Source organism: Rhinatrema bivittatum, chromosome 2 (genome assembly GCF_901001135.1).
Source record: "Rhinatrema bivittatum chromosome 2, aRhiBiv1.1, whole genome shotgun sequence".
NCBI lineage: Eukaryota > Metazoa > Chordata > Amphibia > Gymnophiona > Rhinatrematidae > Rhinatrema > Rhinatrema bivittatum.
This window is the reverse complement of record NC_042616.1, coordinates 244568730-244589653: the sequence shown is the minus strand read 5'-3', so window position 1 is coordinate 244589653 and position 20924 is coordinate 244568730. Positions and strand designations below refer to the sequence as shown.

At 42.2% G+C, this 20924-nt stretch overlaps 1 protein-coding gene across 1 annotated transcript in view; it reads left to right on the top strand.

Moving 5' to 3' along the window:
* COL6A6 (collagen type VI alpha 6 chain) overlaps positions 1 to 20924 on the top strand; it is a 339806-nt gene extending 318882 nt beyond the window's left edge. The window contains 4 exon segments of the mRNA XM_029589350.1: positions 4684 to 4871; positions 7090 to 7260; positions 16940 to 16978; positions 18520 to 20924. Of these exon segments, the coding sequence (XP_029445210.1) occupies positions 4684 to 4871; positions 7090 to 7260; positions 16940 to 16978; positions 18520 to 18692 (571 nt within the window). The 3' untranslated portion in view covers positions 18693 to 20924.

Sequence of the window (20924 nt, the reverse complement as noted above, 5' to 3'; positions counted from 1 at the left end):
ATTTTGTATAGCCGGCGCGCGCCGAGCTGCGCAGCCTACCCCCGTTCCCTCCAAGGCCGCTCCGAAATCGGAGTGGCCTTGGAGGGAATCCTCTAACGCCCTCCCCTCACCTTCCCCTCCCTTCCTCTACCTAACCCACCCGCCCGGCCCTGTCTACACCCCCCCCTTACCTTTCTCCGGGGATTTACGCCTCCCGGAGGGAGAAGTAAATCCCCGCGCACGAGCGGGCCTCCTGCACGCCGGGCCGCGACCTGGGGGCGGGTACGGAGGGCGCGGCCACGCCCCCGGACCGCCCCGGGCCGTAGCCACACCCCCGTACCCGCCCCCAAAACGCTGCCGACACGCCCCCGAAACGCTGGGCCCGCCCCCCCGACACGCCCCCCTCGGAGAACCCCGGGACTTACGCGAGTCCCGGGGCTCTGCGCGCGCCGGTAGGCCTATGTAAAATAGGCTCACCGGCGCGCAGGGCCCTGCTCGCCTAAATCCGCCCGGTTTTGGGCGGATTTAGGCGAGCAGGGCTCTGAAATCCGCCCCTGAGTGTTGGTACAGCGTCAGATTAACTCACTCAGCCGCATAATACTTGCACTCTCGACTGTGAAAATTGGACTAGAGAGCTTTACAAGATAAGTGCATACCCATTCAGCTTCAGTCACCGAAGCGTTCCTAAAAACATCTCACAGTGACCAATGATTAGAAAGGCCCTTGCCGCTGAAAGCTTGTTTAAGCCTGTAGCCTTTGGGCACCTTATATGAGGTCACTTCGAGTTTCTATTCTGAAATATTTACCACTAAACAGTATAAAGGATCTATTTTATTATAGTGATTATCATTATTTCCTGATTTTCGTGGATTCTAGAATTTTTGTACTGCCATTATGACAGAGTTCACTGTTTCCATCCTGAAATGTGTGCCTCGTTTATGATGGTTGACACCCTTGAGATCCAGTATGGGTCGAAAAGACACTTCCTTCTTGGACACAACAAAATAAATAGAATAACGGCCCATATTTTGCTGCTATTCAGGAATGGGAATAACCACTTTCAGGTCCAACAGCCTTTGTAAAGTAGCTTTCACTGCTACACTCTTCTGAGGGGAGTTGCATGGAGATATCATAAAGGCATCCAGAGGAATGCAGAAAAATTCCAGAGAATATCTGTCCCAAACCACTTTGAGGATCCATTGATCCGAAGTAATTGGACTCACCTGTGATTAAAAACAAGATAGGCACCCACCTATCTCCTGCACCAACAGGTAAATCCACAAATTTTCATTGAGAAGATCGAGGGGCTCCAGTTCCAGAGCCCACATCCCTTCCAGGCCTTCAGGGGCAAAAGGACTGAGATCTGCGGAAGGGACGGGATCTTTTGGAAGAAGTTCACTTATAAGGCGGAAAATACCTGTGGTTTCCAGAACGGCCACTTGCCTGAAAAGTCCAGAAAACCAGTTTCTTGTCCTCTGGGAAGTGAGGGGCCTGGGTTTCCCCCCATTTATTTGCCATTTTCTCCAATTCATTGCCAAACAAAAGCAAACCCTTGAAAGGGCAGTTTGGTAAGATTGGACTTAAAAATAGTATCTGTCAATCAGTTGCGCAGCCACAGCTGTCATCTAGCGGCTATAACAGAAGCAACTCCTCTGGCGACTGTGCGAACCAGTTTACAGCCTGCATCAGCTAAGAAGGTAGCCCCTCATTTCTACCATAGGTCTGCTAACTGAAGCAACGCTGCCAGATTCTTGAGAAAGATCCAAGGGTAGCTCAAGCTATCAGGGCACAAGAAATAAGTTCATTGCCATTGCCTCAAAGACTTGCTTTAGGATAGCCTCAATTCTCCTATCCTAAGCATCCTTAAGAGCTGCACCTCTCTCTACCAGGATGGTGGTTCGTTTTGTGTCAGAACATACGAAAGCATCCACCTTAGAGAAACACAACTGCTCTCTGGCCTGCGGATCAAAGGGGTGTAAACCCACCAAGGTGCGCTCTCCTTTGAAGGACGCGTCTAGTGAACTCTATTCCAGATCAATCAACTCATGAATCGCATCCAGTAGGAGAAAGAAACAAGAGGCCTTGCGTAGGGTGACTTAAATGGGGTCCTCTTTCTGTACCCCCGAGGAGTCCGCTCCAGCCACTCCAAGGGTTTTCAAAGTCTGAGAGATCAAGCTTGGCAATTCATCTCTATGAAAGAATCAGAGAAGAGTTCTATATAGCTCTAAATCTGAGGAATCTCCCCTTCCACCATAGGGGAGCCACCACCATCATCATCGGTGTCATCTTGATCTATCTGCATTCGAGCCTTGTCAGGCAACACTGTGCCACAGTGCTTGACTATGGTGGCAGGCACAGAAGAACTCTGAGCGCATGCACCTAAATCAGTAGCTTTAGTTGACTCAGAAGACCGCCCCTGTAGAAATGTATGTAATCCCTGGAAGAATTCCATCCAAGAAAAGGAGGATAGGTCCATAGGTCCAAACCTGACATCCTGAGAGCGAGTTTCCCCTGAGGAGTCAGCCTGTGGATCAACCGAAGGAGGGGGCACCAGCATCGTGTCGCTCTCAATCCACTCCTCGCAGGCCGAGGAGATGGACTATCACTCAGAAGGAGGTAAATCCCCACAAGCATCCAAGCAGCGCTGATACAAGCTTAAAGAAAGTTCCAGCTGCATCACCCTGATGTGGCATGCAGCACAAATAGATAAGTGCCCAGATTTCTTCGCCATGGGTACCATGGTTGTAAGGCACTCAGTCAAGTATAGGCTCACGCCCAGCTAAACGCACAAAAAGTGCAGTCAGGTACCGTGCATAAAAACTGCGCCCAAAATGGATGCACAAAAAATGTGTGTCCAGATAGACACTTGCCCAAACTGGACACCCAAAAGAATACTCAAGTTAGGCATCCAAGGTTTGCTCTAGAAACAAGGACATCCAATTTTGGACACACAGTCGGCAACAGACGCACAATAGAGATGTGCAGGTATGCACCAAACGTGCACAGTGAAAAATGCGTGAAATCGCGCTCATGGCTACCACGTGCCAAAAAGTGAGAAGCCTGAGAGTGGGGCCTAGCCAAACGGATGCTCAACCCACTGTACCTGAAACTATTTCCACACCTCACAGAACTCCCCAGAATGTGAGGAAACAGATCCAGTAGGAAAAGTCCTCTGTTATTTCTCCTGCCTTTATTTTATATATATATATCAAGTAAAAACGTTTGTGAGCTCACTCATTCCTCCCTGGCTGAGAGCAGACATGGGTCCCAGCTATGTGGGAAGAGGGTGAAAGCCTTCATTGCCGAGCCTCTCTTGGCTTGCAACTATTAATTGAAATTTAAGTCCATGCCACCCAAGGCTACCGGACTGAAGCCAAGTTGTGCTATATAAACATTTTGTTTTCCTGTGTTTCCTTTTGCACTTCTTCGTTCCTTTCTATCTTTATTTTCTAGCTCACAGGCAAACCCCCATAAGGAAATGCATGTCTACCATCTGCTGGAGACAGAGAATACTGGTGGGCTTATATCAGGGTGGGACTATATAGCCATGACGTCAGCTTTTGCTAATCTTCTGGTAGGCACTGACATGCCAGAAGGCAGAGAAATTAGAAATTGAAATATGCAGACAAAAATTGAATTTTTAGATCTGCTGTCTACTCCAACCTCAACCTCTATCCTCCTATTTCTTGCGGACCTGAGGGGAGGGGAAGAACAAAAGGAGGGAAGGGGCTGGATTAGGAAGCACAGCAGCTATTATTTGTTCTACAGAGTCTCCTGAAGACTCATTCCAGCCTTTCCTGTCTCTGAATGACAGGCAGGAAGGGGCTATCTTTGCTCTACTCTTTGCTTTCTACTCCAGGCTAATACCCTCCCCTTCTGTTCTGTTCTTGCTGCTTGGAAGTAGAGGAGCTAGAGCAGGAAGCAGAGGGTTGTTCTCTCTTGTCTGCAATTTGGGGCACTGGCTAATAGTCATCTGGGCAGAATCCTGTATGCTCATACAATTTGCATTCAATTGTGCAGAACTCAAGGCAGCTGCCCCTTTTCTCCATACGTAAATTGGCCTTGGCTTTGCCCAATGTTTTTCTAGGGAGATTTTGATGAATTTCCCCAGGTAATCTGGGGAAAATCCCAAAAGTCCTTTGAATGCTAATCAGGGTGAAATTCACCTTATTACAGTCAGCCTTGAATTTTCTGCACATGTCTATAGCTGATTGGTCGGCAGGTCAAGAAGTGTTGTTAATATAAGAAGTGTAGCAATCCAAAGAGCAAGCCAAGACAAAAGCAATAATACTTTATTTATACTCCTTCAATTAGAGATATTTTCGCTTATGAAACTATTTTGGGAGGTGAGTTATTTTCCCACTGCTATGGCTAAGAATTTTGCATGAAATTAAATTGCAGATACTGGGTCACCAATATATGGGCATTTATCTTGTGGATATTTGTTGTGGATATCCCAGATTGACTATGAGAAGCCCTAAAATAAGGACAAGAAAAAATATTGAAAAAAATATCGGGTGCTAAATGCAAAGGCCATTAGCTTAAAAAAAAAGCTATCTGGAAAAGTCAAAAAGCAAGGCAAACATGGCACTCAAAGCACACAATTATAGATGCATTAGGTGCTGCGTGTACCCATAGGGAGCAAGACTTACATCCTAGCAGCCTGGGCTTTCAGCAGTTTTCCTTTGCTTTTTGTTTTTATAGAGTGTCAGTTGTAGATCTTCATGGTCTGAAAGCCATAGAAGGACCTGAAAGTGCAGAAGGAAAAAATGAAGAGATCACTGGGGAGGCCACTCAAGCAGATGTCGATAAAATTACAGAGAGTGATGGTAAAGAAGAGCAACTAGAAGAGACGGCAAAGGAAAGAGCAGGAGACAGAGCCACCAACTATGGTACTAAGTATACACATTTTTCTGGTACAGTTTTCAACGGTATTGCATTTCCTTCCAGCTTTAAATCTCCATTACCCTTAGTTTCTAAACCACAATAAAATTCAAAAGAATACTTCATCTTTACAAATGCATTAATGGTAATAGATATGCATTTTTAAAAAGTCTGTAATCCTGAAATACCATGATAAGGAATGCATGCTGAATTAGTCATCAAATAATATAGCTTTAAAATTACAATAAATAGAATGAATCGTTTTAAATAAATAGTAAAATATTGGGGCCAAGTAAAAGCCTGCCTTTTATGATCAGATATTGTTTTTTAGATTGTTTTAGCAAATCTAGGTAACGGTAACATGCAGGTACTTCTTTACTGCTGCTTCTGCAGTAAAAGCCTCCCAAATGTTTGTGGCTGGAATTCCACTAAAATAAACTCTCTTGTGATTCAGCAAGAGAGAAAGTGAACACCGGATTTCTCTTTGCAAGCATGCAGCATATTGTTTTTTTTAATATTTCTTATTGGCCTTGTTCAGTTTATTTCTTTGACTGAAAATACCATGGGAAGAGAAAAGAAACAGCAAACCAACCTAATAAAAAAAAGAATATTTGTAAAAGGAAACAGAATTCTTTTCTAGCTTTTGCATGTAGCTATCACAGTTTCAACTGATGTCTCAAGCTAGCAAGATGGAGGCCTGAGTTGGCCGGAGCCCAGAATTTCATCCTGTACTGGTCTGGCTTGGGAGTGGTAGGAGGGATGCTTCGTCCATGCTAGCTTTCTGGGGAAAAAAAAAAAGACGCCAGTACTCACATGCAGGGTTTTGGGTTTGGTTTTTTTTTTTTTGAGGGACCACAAGACAAATCAAGCAGGTGGAGAAAAAATGTGTGACCCCAGAAAAAAAGCCCTGTGCCTAGTCATAGTTCCCTGATCATGCTTACTGGGTTGATGCTCTGCTGAAAGAGTCTTCTCAACTTATTTATTTCATAGTTTATATACAAATATTTAATATTCTGTTTCCACGCGTGGTCTCAAAGCAGATTACAATCAAATTAGAATTAAATTACAGGTGCAACATAGCGACAATAGTTGCAGGGTCATTAGCAATCACAGTTGAATCAAAGGTCCAGTCAAATTGGCATTATATGTTTCTTTGCTGGTAGAAGTATCTACTTGTAGTCAGGGACTGTCAGTTCACAACTCTACTAAAGGGGGACGTCAGCAAGTTATTAATATGACTGGTTATGAATAAGAAACCCAACAGATTGCAGAGATATCCCAGCCTTACCCAGAGCATCCACAGTAACACTGCTGGTTTTAAAGGGATAAATCGGTTCATTCACATTTGCCCACCTGACACAGCCAGAATAAATGCTTAATAACAACTGACTGACTGAATTATGGTTAGAGCACAGAAGCTGTAAAGCGCACACAAACACACGCCACCATTGATGTTTGTAGAAAGTGTTTAAAAGAAAAGGAAAACTGCAAAAGAAGCAATGTTGTAGCTCGGGACCTTTATTTTCAGTTTTCATTTTACTTTTCCTTGGAATTGACATATTTAAATAATATCATTTGCAAGACTGCAAGTAATTGAATAAATATAGTATCTTTTTCTTTCATTTGCTTTCTCGTGTGTGTATATATATGTGTGTGTGTTTTCTATTAAAAACAATTCTTATTCTTTTTTAATACACCTGTGGAATAGAGTTGGTTAGCATTCCTAAGTAAGATTTTTCTCCTACTTCCCAAAATAGAAGTATAAGATAAAAGACAGATCCCCACAAGAGACCAAGTGAGAATGCTGCCCTAACTTCAGTGTGAATTCAGAGGAACACGAACTCCATAGCAAGCTCTTCATAGACACCCAAGGCTAAAATCCCCAGACATGCTCCCTTTCCTCACCGAAGTGGGAAAGCTGTTCTTTACAATGTAGGGCTGACAAATTGCCAAAATGGGCGCACAATGGAAATGGGGGGGGGGGGGGAACCCCACCTTGTAGTTTACTTTGCAACTCATATTTGTCTACAATAGATTTCATGTTCAAGATTCCCATTTTTAACCCTTGGAAAATCAGTCCTATTTTTATTTTTTTTTACACATAGTTGGGTCACTTAAGACTGGAGATGTCAGTGAAACAGCCTGGCAAGTTCCTGGAGGCAGGAGTTGGGGGTGGGGGGGTTGCTGTAGCTCCTCGATGGCTAATCCAAACTGTTTCGGTTGCAGACCGTTGCGCCGTGGCTGCGGATCCCGGCACGGGTTGCAGGGATTATCAGCGAATGTGGCATTACGTAAAAGCTGTTGATGCATGTGCCCCCTTCTGGTACGGAGGTTGTGGTGGGAATGAAAACAAGTTTAGCACTGAAAAAGCCTGCCTCCTGGCTTGCACTTCGAAAAGTAAGTTCCTGGGCAACTGTGCGCATCTGAAATGATATAAAGCGCTTAGCAACGACAGCCTTAGGATGGCCAGCTCCGGCTGGATCTGTTCCTGGAGGTTTCATCACAGGACATCCAGGATTTAAGGACCGAGCCGATTGTCATTGGTTCAGTAAAGTGAGAGCAATTTGCTTGTTGTTTGCCTGCAATCACTAAATAAATAAATAATCCGTCACACGCACATGTTTGTGCGTGTGACGGATTTTTCATGCGCGTGCAAAAGCTCGCGTGCGGTACGTACAGTATTGAAAAAAAACCGCTAGTAATGCTGTGAATGAAATTTGTACACACATTGTTGGCACACACACAAAAAGAAAACCATTTTAATGCGTGCCAACAATGTTTGTGTTAATTCCATTCAGTTTAAAAAAAAATTGTAAAAACGTAAAATGACTGATAACATCCAAAATGCTTTCATTAGATACAAACATTCAAAATGTAATACATGTTACTACATTTATCTCACACAGGCTTGGTCTCCTGTCACTAACGCTCTTTGATTTTATCGCCTTTCTCCTTAAACGCTGACACTGCGAAAAACTGGCTGGATTGTCGTCTCCAGGGATCTGTATGGGGAACAACGAGTGTGACGTTGATCACAAGAGAGATTTGATTTGCTCTTTACGTTTCTGTTTTTGAATTCGCAGCGATATTTGCAGCTTTTAATACCTGCAGCCAGTCTTAGAAGGTTGTCAGCCCCTGGATATGTTTGAAGTAGAGATGTACTGTTCCGAATGAAAGAGAGGGAATTAGAGTGCCATTGTCTACGCTGCCCTTTTTTGGGCCAAAGTAGCAGGAAGGAAGGTTCTCAGTCTCTTAATAACACAAGTCAATTCTCCCTTTACAACCAATTACTAGTGATCCTTTATTGTGGTTATACTTCACAGCTTGGTTACCATTTTGGCCTTTTTTTTTTTTTTTTTTTGCATTTGTAGTGTTAGGAGAAATTATTGGTTTTCCCCTGGGTGTTTGTGAGCTCAGCCAAGGTGACTGGCAATGTCTTCTAGTGGTATCGCTCAGTGGATTCATCAAGATGACCCTTGGGTTGCTTCTCTGTGGGTGCAATGAAGATTTTTCTCTAGCTGTATCTCTTTTGTCTTTCGGGAGATCCAGCACCTGTACTTTTTAGGTACGCAGAGAGGCCAATTTTCAAAGTCATTTCCATAAGTAAAGCCCGGTGCTTTCCCTGCAGCAACTGGGTCTTTGAAAATTGCACGCCCTACGTGTGGGTAAAATTTCACGCTTGGTGCCACAATGCACATCATTTTTACCCGCTGCGAAAGTAGGCGTTCCAGAGGCAGGGTCAGGGAGGGGTTTGCAGTTAGGCACTTGAATCTAAATTTTCAAACATACCTTTGAAATTTGGTACAAAGTCCACAGGTAAAAAAAAATAAAATGCCCAAGGATTTTGCACTTCTGTGGGAAGTTTGAAAATTGCCCTCTTAAAGGTGAACTTTAGAAGCCTGGGGCACGCATCAATAAGGGGATGCGTGCACAAGTCGAGTTCGTGCACCAAGAGGATTTAAAAAGCCACCCAGATACGCACGAATCTCTCGCAGCAAGCACATCTCAAAAGTTTTCAAAAAGGGGCAGGGTGTGGGTATATGGTATGGACAAGGCATGAGCGTTTCAGGGCGAGAACCAGAGTTGTGTGAAATAACTTGCACACCGGGGCACTTGCCCAGATTTATTTATTTTTATTTATTTATTTGCAGTTTTTATATACCGACATTTCTTTAGTAACTTCACATCGGTTTACATAGAACAAATCCCCTGCCGCATAAATTTACTTCAGTTGTGGAGGAAGAATATGTTATAAAATAAAGAAAACGAGGCAGATCTGCAGCGTTTTAACGGTCAGGGCTAACAGGGGCCAGTGAAGAATATTAAAATAGGGGAATCTGGAGGACCTATCCCTTAACTGGGCAAACTTTAACTGGCAATGGCATCGGCATGCGCCACTTTTAAAATCCTCTGACATATGCGGTAGAAATGGGATTTGTGCACACATGCACATGCCAATTTAAAATTAGGCACTCGTGCACGCGGCCAGGCTATTTTTTAACATATGCGCATATGTGCACTTATGTTATAAAATGCATGCGTATCTCGATGCTGGCCGGCATGTGTGCACATATGTGCGCTGGTTTGAAAATTACAGTCCCAGAGTATATAAACACTGAACTGCATATTACACAGACTATGATAGCAGATAAAGATCATGTGGCCCATCTAATCTGCTTGGTTTCAACTCTAATGCAGTGCCACGGATCCCAGTTGATCAAACCACATGCTTTGATATTTAGATCAGAGTATTGGTTGTGCCTTTTGATTTTTATGCCACTATCCAGTTTCCTCCTTCCAGTGAAGATGCATAGGCTGTTTTCCAGAGCTGAGTTAGGTCAGAGGTGGAGGTTTGGCCTGGAAGGCCTGTATGGTTTCAGGAGGGCTTGAGGGGTAGGAGGTCAGGGGTGGTGTCAAGGATTCAGGGGCCCATGATATTTTGGGAGATGGAAAGATAGAGGGCCCAGGAGTCCGGTGGTGTTTTGTTAGGGCTGTTGGGCCCAGAAGGTCTGTAGTGTTTTGGGGTGGAGTTCAGAGCCTGAAAGACCCGTTGATGTTTTAGGAGGCTGTGAGGTAAATTTGGTGGACCACCAGGGCTGATGGGCTTTTCAGAGTCCAGAGCCCCAAAGGCTCCATGTTTTGTTTTGGGAGGTAAGGGATGGGAGGGTCAGGCCAAGTTAACGTGGCATAAGAAGGCAGATAAAGCTAACCACATCTCACAACCTGTAGTTAATTTTGCAGTTCCATGGGCCACATTAAGCCTTTTAGTACATGAACATTAATATTTAATGAGGTTATTTGCATTTTATTTTGGTTCTTAAATCTTTTGCATTAGGCTGATAATGTTAACATACAAGCAATAACTACTCATAATACATGCATGTTAACTAAACGCTTGCATTAATGCTAATGCCATTTAATATCTAAAAACATACTGGGTCAAACCAAAGGTCCATCAAGCCCCATATCCAGTTTCCAGCAGTGGCCAATCCAGGTCACAAGCACCTGGCAGGATCACCAAAGATCGATGGATTCCATGCTGCTTATCCCAGGAATAAGCAGTGGATTTCCCCATGTCCACCTTAATATTGAACATAAGAACATAAGAAATTTCCATACTGGGTCAGACCAAGGGTCCATCAAGCCCAGCATCCTGTTTCCAACAGAGGCCAAACCAGGCCACAAGAACCTGGCAATTACCCAAACATTAAGAAGATCCCATTCTACTGATGCCAGTAATAGCAGTGGCTATTTTCTAAGTCATCTTGATTAATAGCAGGTAATGGACTTCTCCTCCAAGAACTTATCCAAACCTTTTTTAAACCCAGCTACACTAACTGCACTAACCACATCCTCTGGCAACAAATTCCAGAGTTTAATTGTGCATTGAGTGAAAAATAATTTTCTCCAATTAGTTTTAAATGTACTACTTGCTAACTTCATGGAGTGCCCCCTAGTCCTTCTATTATCTGAAAGAGTAAATAACCGATTCACATTTACCTGTTCTAGATTTCTCATAATTTTAAAGACCTCTATCATATCCCCCCTCAGCTGAATCTTTTCCAAGCTGAACAGTCCTAACCTCTTAGTTATTCCTCATAGGGGAGCTGTTCCATTCCCTTTATCATTTTGGTCGCCCTTCTCCATCACAACTATATCTTTTTTGAGATACGGCGACCAGAATTGTACACAGTACACAAGGTGCAGTCTCAGAATGGAGCGATACAGAGGCATTATGACATTTTCTGTTTTATTCACCATTCCCTTCCTAATAATTCTTAACATTGTTTGCATTCCACAGAACACTGAGCCAATGATTTCCATGTATTATCCACTATGATGCCTAGATCTCTTTCCTGGGTGGTAGTTCCTAATATGGAACCTAACATCATGTAACTACAGTATGGATTATTTTTCCCTATGTGCATCACCTTGCACTTGTCCACATTAGATTTCATCTGCCATTTGGATGCCCAGTCCTCCAGTCTCACAAGGTCTCCTACAATTTATCACAATCCGCTTGTGATTTAACTACTCTGAATAATTTTGTATCATCTGCAAATGTGATTACCACATTCATCAAATTCTTTTTCCAGATCATTTATAAATATATGGAAAAGCACTGGTCCAAGAACAGATCCTTGAGGCACTCCACTATTTACCCTTTTCCACTGAGAAAATTGACCATTTAATCCTACTTTCTGATTCCTGTCTTTTATCCAGTTTGTAATCTATGAAAGGACACTTCCACCTATCCCATGAGTTTTTAGATTCCTTAGAAGCTTCTCATGAGGGACTTTGTCAAACGCCTTTTGAAAATCCAAATACACTACATCTACTGGTTCACCTTTATCCACCTGTTTATTAACACCTTCAAAAAATGAAGCAGATTTGTGAGGCAAAACCCTTGGGTAAATCCATGCTATGATTCATTAAACCATGTCTTTCTATATGCTCTGTGCTTTTTTTATCTTTAGAATAGTTTCCACTGTTTTTCCCGGCACTGAAGTCAGGATCACTGGTCTATAGTTACCTGGATCACCTTTGGAGCCCTTTTTAAATATTGCGGTTGCATTGGCCACCCTACATTCTTCAGGTACAATGGATGATTTTAATTACAGGTTACAAATTTTAACTAATAGATCTGAAATTTCATTTTTTAGTTCCTTCAGAACCCTAGGATGCATACCATCTAGTCCAGGTGATTTGCTACTCTTTAGCTGGTCAGTCTGGCCTACTACATCTTCCAGGTTCACAGTGATTTGGTTCAGTTTATCTGACTCATCACCCCTGAAAACCATCTCTGGAACTGGTATCTCCCCCACATCCTCATTAGTAAACACATAAGCAAAGAATTCATTTAGTCTTTCTGCAATGGTCTTATCTTCCCTAAGAGCCCCTTTAACCCTTCAGTCATCTAACAATCCAACAGACTCCCTCACAGGTTTCTTGCTTTGGATATATTTTTTAAAGTTTTTATTATGAGTTTTTGCCTCTATCATCAACTTCATTTCAAATTCTCTCTTCACCTGCCTTATCATTGTTCTACACTTAACTTGACAATGCTTATGCATTTTCCTTTTTTCTTCATATGGATCCTTCCAATTTTTGAAGGATGTTTCTTTGGCTAAAATAGCCTCTTTTACCTCACCTTTTAACCATGCTGGTAATTGTTTTGCCTTCCTTCCACCTTTCTTAATGCATAGAATGCATCTGGACTGCGCTTCTAAGATTGTATTTTTTAAAAATGTTCACGTCTGTTGTAAACTTTTAACCTTTGCAGCCGCACCTTTCAGTTTTTTTCTATTTTCCTCATTTTATCAAAGTTTCCCTTTTGACCATTTAGTGTTAGGACTGTAGATTTGCATATTGTCCTCCTTCCAGTTATTAGTTCAAATTTGATCATGTTATGATCACTATTGCCAAGTGGCTCCACCACCGTGACAAATCCTGCATTCCACTAAGAATTAAATCTAAAATAGCTCCCTCTCTCATTGGTTCCTGAACCAATTGCTCCATGAAGCAGTCGTTTATTCCATCCAGGAATTTTATGTCTCTAGCATGTACTTATGTTACATTTACCCAGTCAATAATTGAAATCTCCCATTATAACCACACTGCCAAATGGGTTTATGGACTTTTCTTCCAGTGACTTGTCTAATCCTTTTTTAAATCTAGCTGCACTAACAGCTTTCAATACATCCTCCAACAAAGAATTGCAGAGTTTCATTATGCGCTGAGTAAAAAAATTATTCTCCTATTTGTCTTAAATGTATTACCTAGTAATTTCATTGCATGTCCACTAGTCTTTGTAATTTATTAAAGAGTAAACAACTGATTCACATTTATCTGTTCCACTCCATTCATTATTTTATAGACGTCTATCATATCTCCCCTCAGCTGTCTCTTCCCCCAAGCCAAAGAGCCTTTCCTCATAGGGAATCGCTCCATCCCCTTTTTTAATTTGCTTGCCCTTCTCTCTACCTTTTTTTATTCTGCTATGCTCCTATATGTGGAATAGTACAGTATCATCTTTATATGTGAGTAATACAGTGAATCCTAATTCTTCTTCCTGCTTTCAGTATGCCTTGTTTTTACACATTTCCAACATTTCTTTTTTTCTCTTTTCCATATGAATGCAATATTGCTGATTTAACTCTGAGTAACTCAGATTTTTCTTTTAGGTTGGAATGGGCAAGTCAGTTCCAGTTACATTTGAATTCCAACAGGAGCAGGATAGGAGATGGAGATTAGTCATGTCACCCATGACTATCTCTGACTTCATTGTATTCTAATAAACTCAGCCTGAAATTTTCTAACCTTCCTGACTGAGTGAAGCCAGATGTGTAGCTAGGCTTTGGATAATCACTGGAGGTTGCATTTCTGTTACATTGTTGTCAAAAGCCTCAGGTTAGTTGATAAATGTTCTGCCCATTCTCAGAATGAAAAACAGAACAAACCTAAGTAAGGTAACATAGAAAACTAGACCCTGCGCTCATAAAATGCAAATTCAGTTTCAATAAAATTAAAACAAAACCACATTTTAAAGCAGTCGTATTTGTTATATTCCTTAAAATGTCAGTTTCCTCATTTCTTGTCTCTGTTGCTTCCTCTTTTGGATTTATTTATAGCTCTGCTTTTCTTTTGTGCCTTAATATATATATTTTGAGTATTTCATTTTTATACACTTAAAGGTGAATTTTAAAAGCCCTATGCACACCAAAGCTGGGAGTAGTGGCGCACCGAGGAAGGGCAGGAGGACCAATGACCCGGGCGCAGGGCCATAGGGGAGGCACTGACACAGGACTCACACAGCAGGAAGATTGGCGGGGCTGTGGTTGAGCTCATCTCACCATGGCCCGAAGAAAAAGGTCACATCCAAACGTGCAGGTGCTGCTCTTCCTTCTTGCCCTGGAAGAAAAACGTTGCCGGAGCTGCTCGGGCAGGAAGGAAGAGGAGCAGCATTTATGGGCCACCGCAGATCCCACATCGCGGCAGCCCAAGAAGAAGAGGACTAGCAGAAGGGCCACCCCGGATCCCATGTCGCAGCAGCCCATGAAGATCACAGCCACCACAGAGCCCATCCCATGGCGACCTGCAAAGAGGAGGCCCAGAGTGCAAGAGAATCTGAAGGCTTGTAGAGTGTGTATGTGTATGAGAGTGAGTTGAGAGACTGTGTGTGGGAGTGAGAGCCTGAATGTTTGGAGAAACAGTTTGTGAAAGGACTCTGTGTGTGTGTGTGTGTGACAGAATGAGACAGTGAGAGCCTGTGTTTGAGCGAGACAGCATGTGAGTGAGAGAGCCTGTGTATGTGAGAGTGAGACTGCATGTGCAAGAGAGAGACAGTGTGTGTGTGTGTGTGTGTGTATGTATGAGAGAGAGCATGTGAGAGTGAAAGCTGTGTATACGTGAAACAGCATGTGAGTGTTAGAGCCTGTGTGTGTATGTGTGAGAGAGAAAGCATGTGAGAATGAGAACCTGACTGTGTGCCTGCTGGAAGAAGACAGATGGAGAGAAAAGAAATAGAAAAAAAAAGACCCTGTAAAAGGAATTGGCAAAAAAACAAGAAAGGGAACATGGGGAAAAAAAGCCTGTGACCAACCGATTAGAAAACTAAGATCAGACAGCAAAGGTAAAAAAAAATGTAATTTTTAATGATTGGCATATGTTATCTTTGAGAATGTGCAAGAGTAGCACTTTCTCTATGCCGATCTCACGATGTATGAGATCATCATGGAGGATTCTGCTAACGTGTAGTGTCTGTGTAGGGATCTATAGCAATCGGGTTTGCTTTGTTTACCCATTAGTGGTGTATTGGTATTCTAGGACCCAGTGTAATATTTACCTGTCCTTTTTTACAGGCAGGGTTATTGTTGTTTGAGTCCTTGGTGTTATCTCAGTTTCGTTATGATAGGTTTGCTGTATAGATTTTGAGTGTCTTTTTTGCGGGGTTTTGTGTTAGTTCACAATGTGCCTGGCAGTGGAAGGTGTTTGTGCAGCTATTACTGCGAGGTGACACCAGAATTTGAAAATATCTTTTTGTATGATGAGCTGTAAGGGAAACATCCAAGCTCCATTGTTTGGGGGAATTTCTGTGCATGCACAGAGTTACAGAACTGGAGGTGCAGGATTTATATTGACATTGTTTTCCTTCTTGTGTACATTCCAGATTTCACTCTCATAATGATATAGAATTAGCTGAATGAAGCTTTCAAATAATTGTAATAGTAATTTAACTAGAAGTATGAAACTAGCCAGCTTTTTAAAATTACACAGAAGACCCTTTGGACTTTCTTATTAATACATTTTTATAGCCAGTTTTAAAGCAGGGGGGCCATGCTATGGAGCTGGGTGTGATGAGGAAATGTCATTTTGTCTCCCCCCCCCCCCCCCCAAATTCTTCTGTCTAGAGACGCCACTGATTTTCTGTGACCTTAAGCAATAGCACAAGAAGGATTGCGGGGGTGGGGGGGTTGGCGCTGGAGAGGCACAAAAATACATTGGCCCCCGGGCACCGGAGACCCTTGGTACGCCACTGGCCAGGAGATACATGTACAAATTGGGCCGGCACGTGCAGAGCGGATTATAAAAGACACAATATTTTAAAAAGGCTCCAAGGGCGATCCGGGTAACTATAGACCAGTGAGCCTGAATTCAGTGCCGGGAAAAATAGTGGAAACTATTCTCAAGATCAAAATCATAGAGCATATAGATAGACTTGGTTTAATGGAACACAATCAACATGGATTTACCCAAAGGAAGTCTTGCCTAACAAATCTTCATTTTTTTGAAGGGATTAATAAACATGTGGCTAAATGTGAACCGGTAGATGTAGTGTATTTGGATTTTCAGAAGCCGTTTGACAAAGTCCTTCATGAGAGGCTTCTACGAAAACTAAAAAGTCATGGGATAGGAGGCGATGTCCTTTCGTGGATTACAAACTGGTTAAAAGACAGGAAACAGAGAGTAGGATTAAATGGTCAATTTTCTCAGTGGAACAGGGTAAACAGTGGAGTGCCTCAGGGATCTGTACTTGGACCGGTGCTTTTCAATATATATATAAATGATCTGGAAAGGAATACGATGAGTGAGGTTATCAAATTTGCGGATGATTCAAAATTGTTCAGAGTAGTTAAATCACAAGTGGATTGTGATACATTTCAGGAGGACCTTGCAAGACTGGAAGATTGGGCATCCAAATGACAGATGAAATTTAATGTGGACAAGTGCATATCCTGCTGCCATTTAACACATTTGTTTTCAGTAATAAAAAGAGATTATTTAACCTGAACATGATGCTGTAGACTGAATGCCTTCTAAATATGCCAGAGAGCTGCACAGGATGCTGTTGGAAAGTGACTATGTTTCTATGCTCTTTGACACCAAGGTGTGGCACAGTACCCAGTCGATAGTAGAAACAGAAGTAGACAGGTAGAAAACAGGAAAAAATACTGTAGGCCTATAATGGCTATCTGATGTGAGCTGGGTGAGGAAAACTTAAGAGCAGAGTCCAGGTGAGGAAGAGTACAAGAAGCAACAATTTGGTGAATTAATTCATCTTTCTTTCTACAAATAGGTCGGATCACTAATGGAAGCGAGCAGATACAAAGTGAAGGTACGTTGACCAGATTTACTTATACATGACGCTAAGGTACTGCCCTGTGATTGACATCATTTGTTTTCGTGAGAAAAAAAAAAGGCATGTTAGGCTTTAGCTTGCAAAACTCAAAAGGCATCCAAAATGAAAGGACATCTAAGATGAGCGTTCCCATAGGGCAAAGTGCAGGATCCCATCCCCCTGCCTCCGTGGAAGCCGGAATATCTTATTTAGAGCATGTGAAGAATTACTGTGGGAAGAATTTCACCAGACATTTGATCATTTGCACCACTCTGGAGGCTTGCAGAATGTGAATGTTTAGGAATGCGTCATTGTCACTGGAATCTTAGATGACAAAGAGTGGACAAATAAGTCAGTTTGGGACCAAGTTATATTTAATTTTGGTGCATTGCTTCCCATAAGGTTGTTGTAGGACTTTATTGGAATTCAGTCTTGTTTGTTCAGATGCTCAACAATTTTGTTTACTTTTCAGAGACTCTACCAAGATTATTTTTTTTATTAACTTAAGAAATGCTTTACAATCAGACGCGTTGCGAAGGCATTCATAGAAGTTTCACCTGCTGAGGTCTAGGAATGGATTTCTGCAAACTGAACACATGTGCATTTCTGAACTTATTCTTTTTTATAGTTTGCCCGTTCGTTGTTTAAAAAAAATGTTGTAATTGCTCAATGTAAATTACAAATTCAGGAATAGTCGATAGGTCCCTGCCCCCAAGGGACTTGTGATCTAAGCCGGAATGTGAGTCAACGGAGAGCAAAATGACTTGCCCAAGGTGAGAAGCAGTGTCAGGAGGATTTGAACCCTGGCTTCCTTGGGTTTCAGCCTGCTGCTCTAATTACTAGGCCACTCCTCTATGCCAAACAATGTCCTTCTATGAGCAGTGATAGGACAATAGGGGCTGTAGCTCCCAAGGAACTCTTGCTGAGGTCCTTATTCGGAGATTTCTGGGATAAAGTGGTTGCGAAGTCAGGTGAGGACTAGGAAGTTGAAGCAGCTGATATCCTGTTTTCAAGCACGTATTAATGGTAGCTAGAAACCGGAAGTAAAGGAAGAAATGACACAAATGTGAGTAGAATATTTACTTTGCTGTGTCCAGTTGTTACGATAATAAAATTGTTTGCAGGCCTTTGAGGGGGAAGATGCAGCCATAATTTTGATCTTCGGCTCTAGAAAGGCCAGACTTTAGCCAGCTTTCTGCACTGCAGGTAGATTTTATAACATGTCTTCCCTGTGTTCAAGGGTACAGGGCACATCAGCATGCCACAACTGGGACACATAACCACTTGGGCATGCCAAGAATACAAAAAAAAATAGCACCATGAATATCCTCCTTGAAGGAGATAAAAAAAATTAAGGAAATGCTTATGCTTCAGATTCATGGAATAAGGGATTTTTATCCATAAATGTGTTGCATCCTTTTCTACTGACAACCAAGCTGTCAAAAATCAGACATGCATGTGCTGTGATACCAGGAGCATCTCCAGTAAGGACCTATCTAATTTTGCGTACCATCTCCAATGCTTTTGTACCCTTGCAGATGCTTGCACCATGGATCAGGATGAAGGACATTGCGAAGACTACAGCCTGAAGTGGTACTACAACAAATTGCAGAGAGTCTGCTCCCAGTTCTGGTACGGAGGCTGTGGGGGCAACAGCAACCGCTTTGAAACTCAGCAAGCATGTGAAGCCTTGTGCATCAGTTCCTCCTAGCACCACACCCTCTGCCACTGGGTCTTACCGTGGAGACAGAGGGGCCCGAAGAGGAATATCAGGTTTCTTAGATTGATTTCTGGAGGCAAGTTCTGCAATATTTTTAAAAACAGGACTGCGAGTTCCCAAAGTCCTGCTGAGCAATTGTGATTTACGAAAATAAATGTCTCGGTGCTACTCGGTGACACTAAGGCCCACACTCAGTAAATCAGTGGCAGATTAGACAACCATAGAAAATGAGAAGGTTGCACAGCATTCAACATGCATCAGACAGACCAATCTCAGTGTACAACACTGTGAGGGAGCATGGCTCCACTTTTCTCTTTAAGAGGTGCTTAAATAAAACTCTGTGTGTGTATTGGCAGTCTCTGGTAATGCTGTTTCCTACTAGTCTCCATATGGGGTATACGAACAACATCTGCTTCCCTGCAGCACTGAGGCCTCTCGAGGGGGGAATGAGTCAATGCTTGTGTCCAGAGACTGGTTTTCCCTCCAATTTCAAGTATCCACAGCAGCCTCCTTATAAACAAACAAAACCGTTAATGATTCCTTCCAAGCTTGAACCCTCTCTCAGAACCAGGCTGGTTCTCGGCCTCCTCCCCAGCTGTAGCTTTGCTCTCTGCTTGATCTCCGACTGAGTCTGTAATAGCTTAGCCCAGGCTTTGCGCCATATTACACTGCAGTGTAAACCAGTAATGCTTTCAAGGTAACTTTTGCAACTTCTCATCACAATAATTTCACATTTATAACTTATAAGTTAACTTATAACACAGCAGTACAGGGCAAAGTACATTTTCCAACTAGTATTTCCACCTCACCCAAGTCCCAGTCCCAATGCCAGTCCTGGTTTTTATCCCAGTACATGCAGGGAGATGTAGTTCTGATCTCCCTGACAAAATCAGGGCTACATTCTCATGCAATAGGATGAAATCAGGACTGACTTAGCCTGTTTGAATTTATCTGGGTGAGCTGGCAAGCCTATGTAGAACCAAGGTCATCTTTTAAAATTAATTCACATTTACCATTATTGCAATACAGAATTCCACTCAGTTCTAACTTACACATCGTACAGGTGATGCCCTTTATCTTTTATTCAAACCAGGCCTGGATTTCTAGTTGGACAAAGTAGGCACATGACTTAGGGCACTGACTTCTGCCAACTGGAGGTGATGATGTGGGTTTTTAGCCCATCCCCATGTCCACTGGTCTAGGTGTGCCATATCTGCAAATCCAACACTGATACAAACCCTACTTAACATGTCTGCCGATCAGAGTCAGGGCTGGTCTTAGCCTTTTCCTTCCCAGCCCTTTGCCCTCTGACTGACCTCTACTTGAGATCTCTAGTGACTGTTGGACAGCTGAGCTTATTCTTGAAGGGACCCTTAAGCCTGTTTAATAAATCACAGACTAAAATGAGTTGTCTGCAGATGGCAGATACTTAGCATGTTAGGGAATTAAACCAAGGAATTAATTTTCAAACTTCAGGAAAGAATCCCTGTACGTTATTTAAAAATCTGTGCTCAGTTGTTTTTTTTTTAACCTATTTTCTGCCATTTAAGTAAGGGATGTTCAGTTGTTTCTTTGTTGTGATTAATGTCAATATTGTATCTACTGTACTTAGGCCGAACTAAGGCCAAAGCCACAACAATGGGTTTTCTTTCTGGAAACTTCCAATTTTATTTAAGACTTTTAGGGGCAATTAGTTCTGTTCTTTACCCCCCAAAAAACACAAAAAAAGCCCCTGTTTTGTTGCTGTTTGCAGCAAAATGTGTGCTTTTGTTCCAATGTACTGGAAAATAAAATAACCAATACCTCAAATCTAGAAATATTTTGGAATGGAGATGCTAAAGCTAAGGTTCCTATTTTCACAAGCTTTCGCTCAGGTATAGAATGGGAAAGAAAAAAAAATCCTTTCAGAAATCTGATCCATCGTTTTTTGTTTTTTTTTTTGTATAGCTGCATGGATTTATCCTGCAGCAATGGTGCTGAAATATAAATTTAACAACGCGCTGGTCAGTCAACACCATGCACTGTATAACTCCAAATCAGTCTATCGTATTTCATTTTGACTGAAATGTCTTTAATGGTAAATTGTTTAATATGTGAATAAAGCAATTCCATATGAATCAATATAAGGAGAGATGGCAGTATTTCTTCCAATCAACAAGTGTTTCAAGGGATGTGAAGATATTTGTGTTCTCATTTTAAAATAAAAATAAATCTGTTACATGA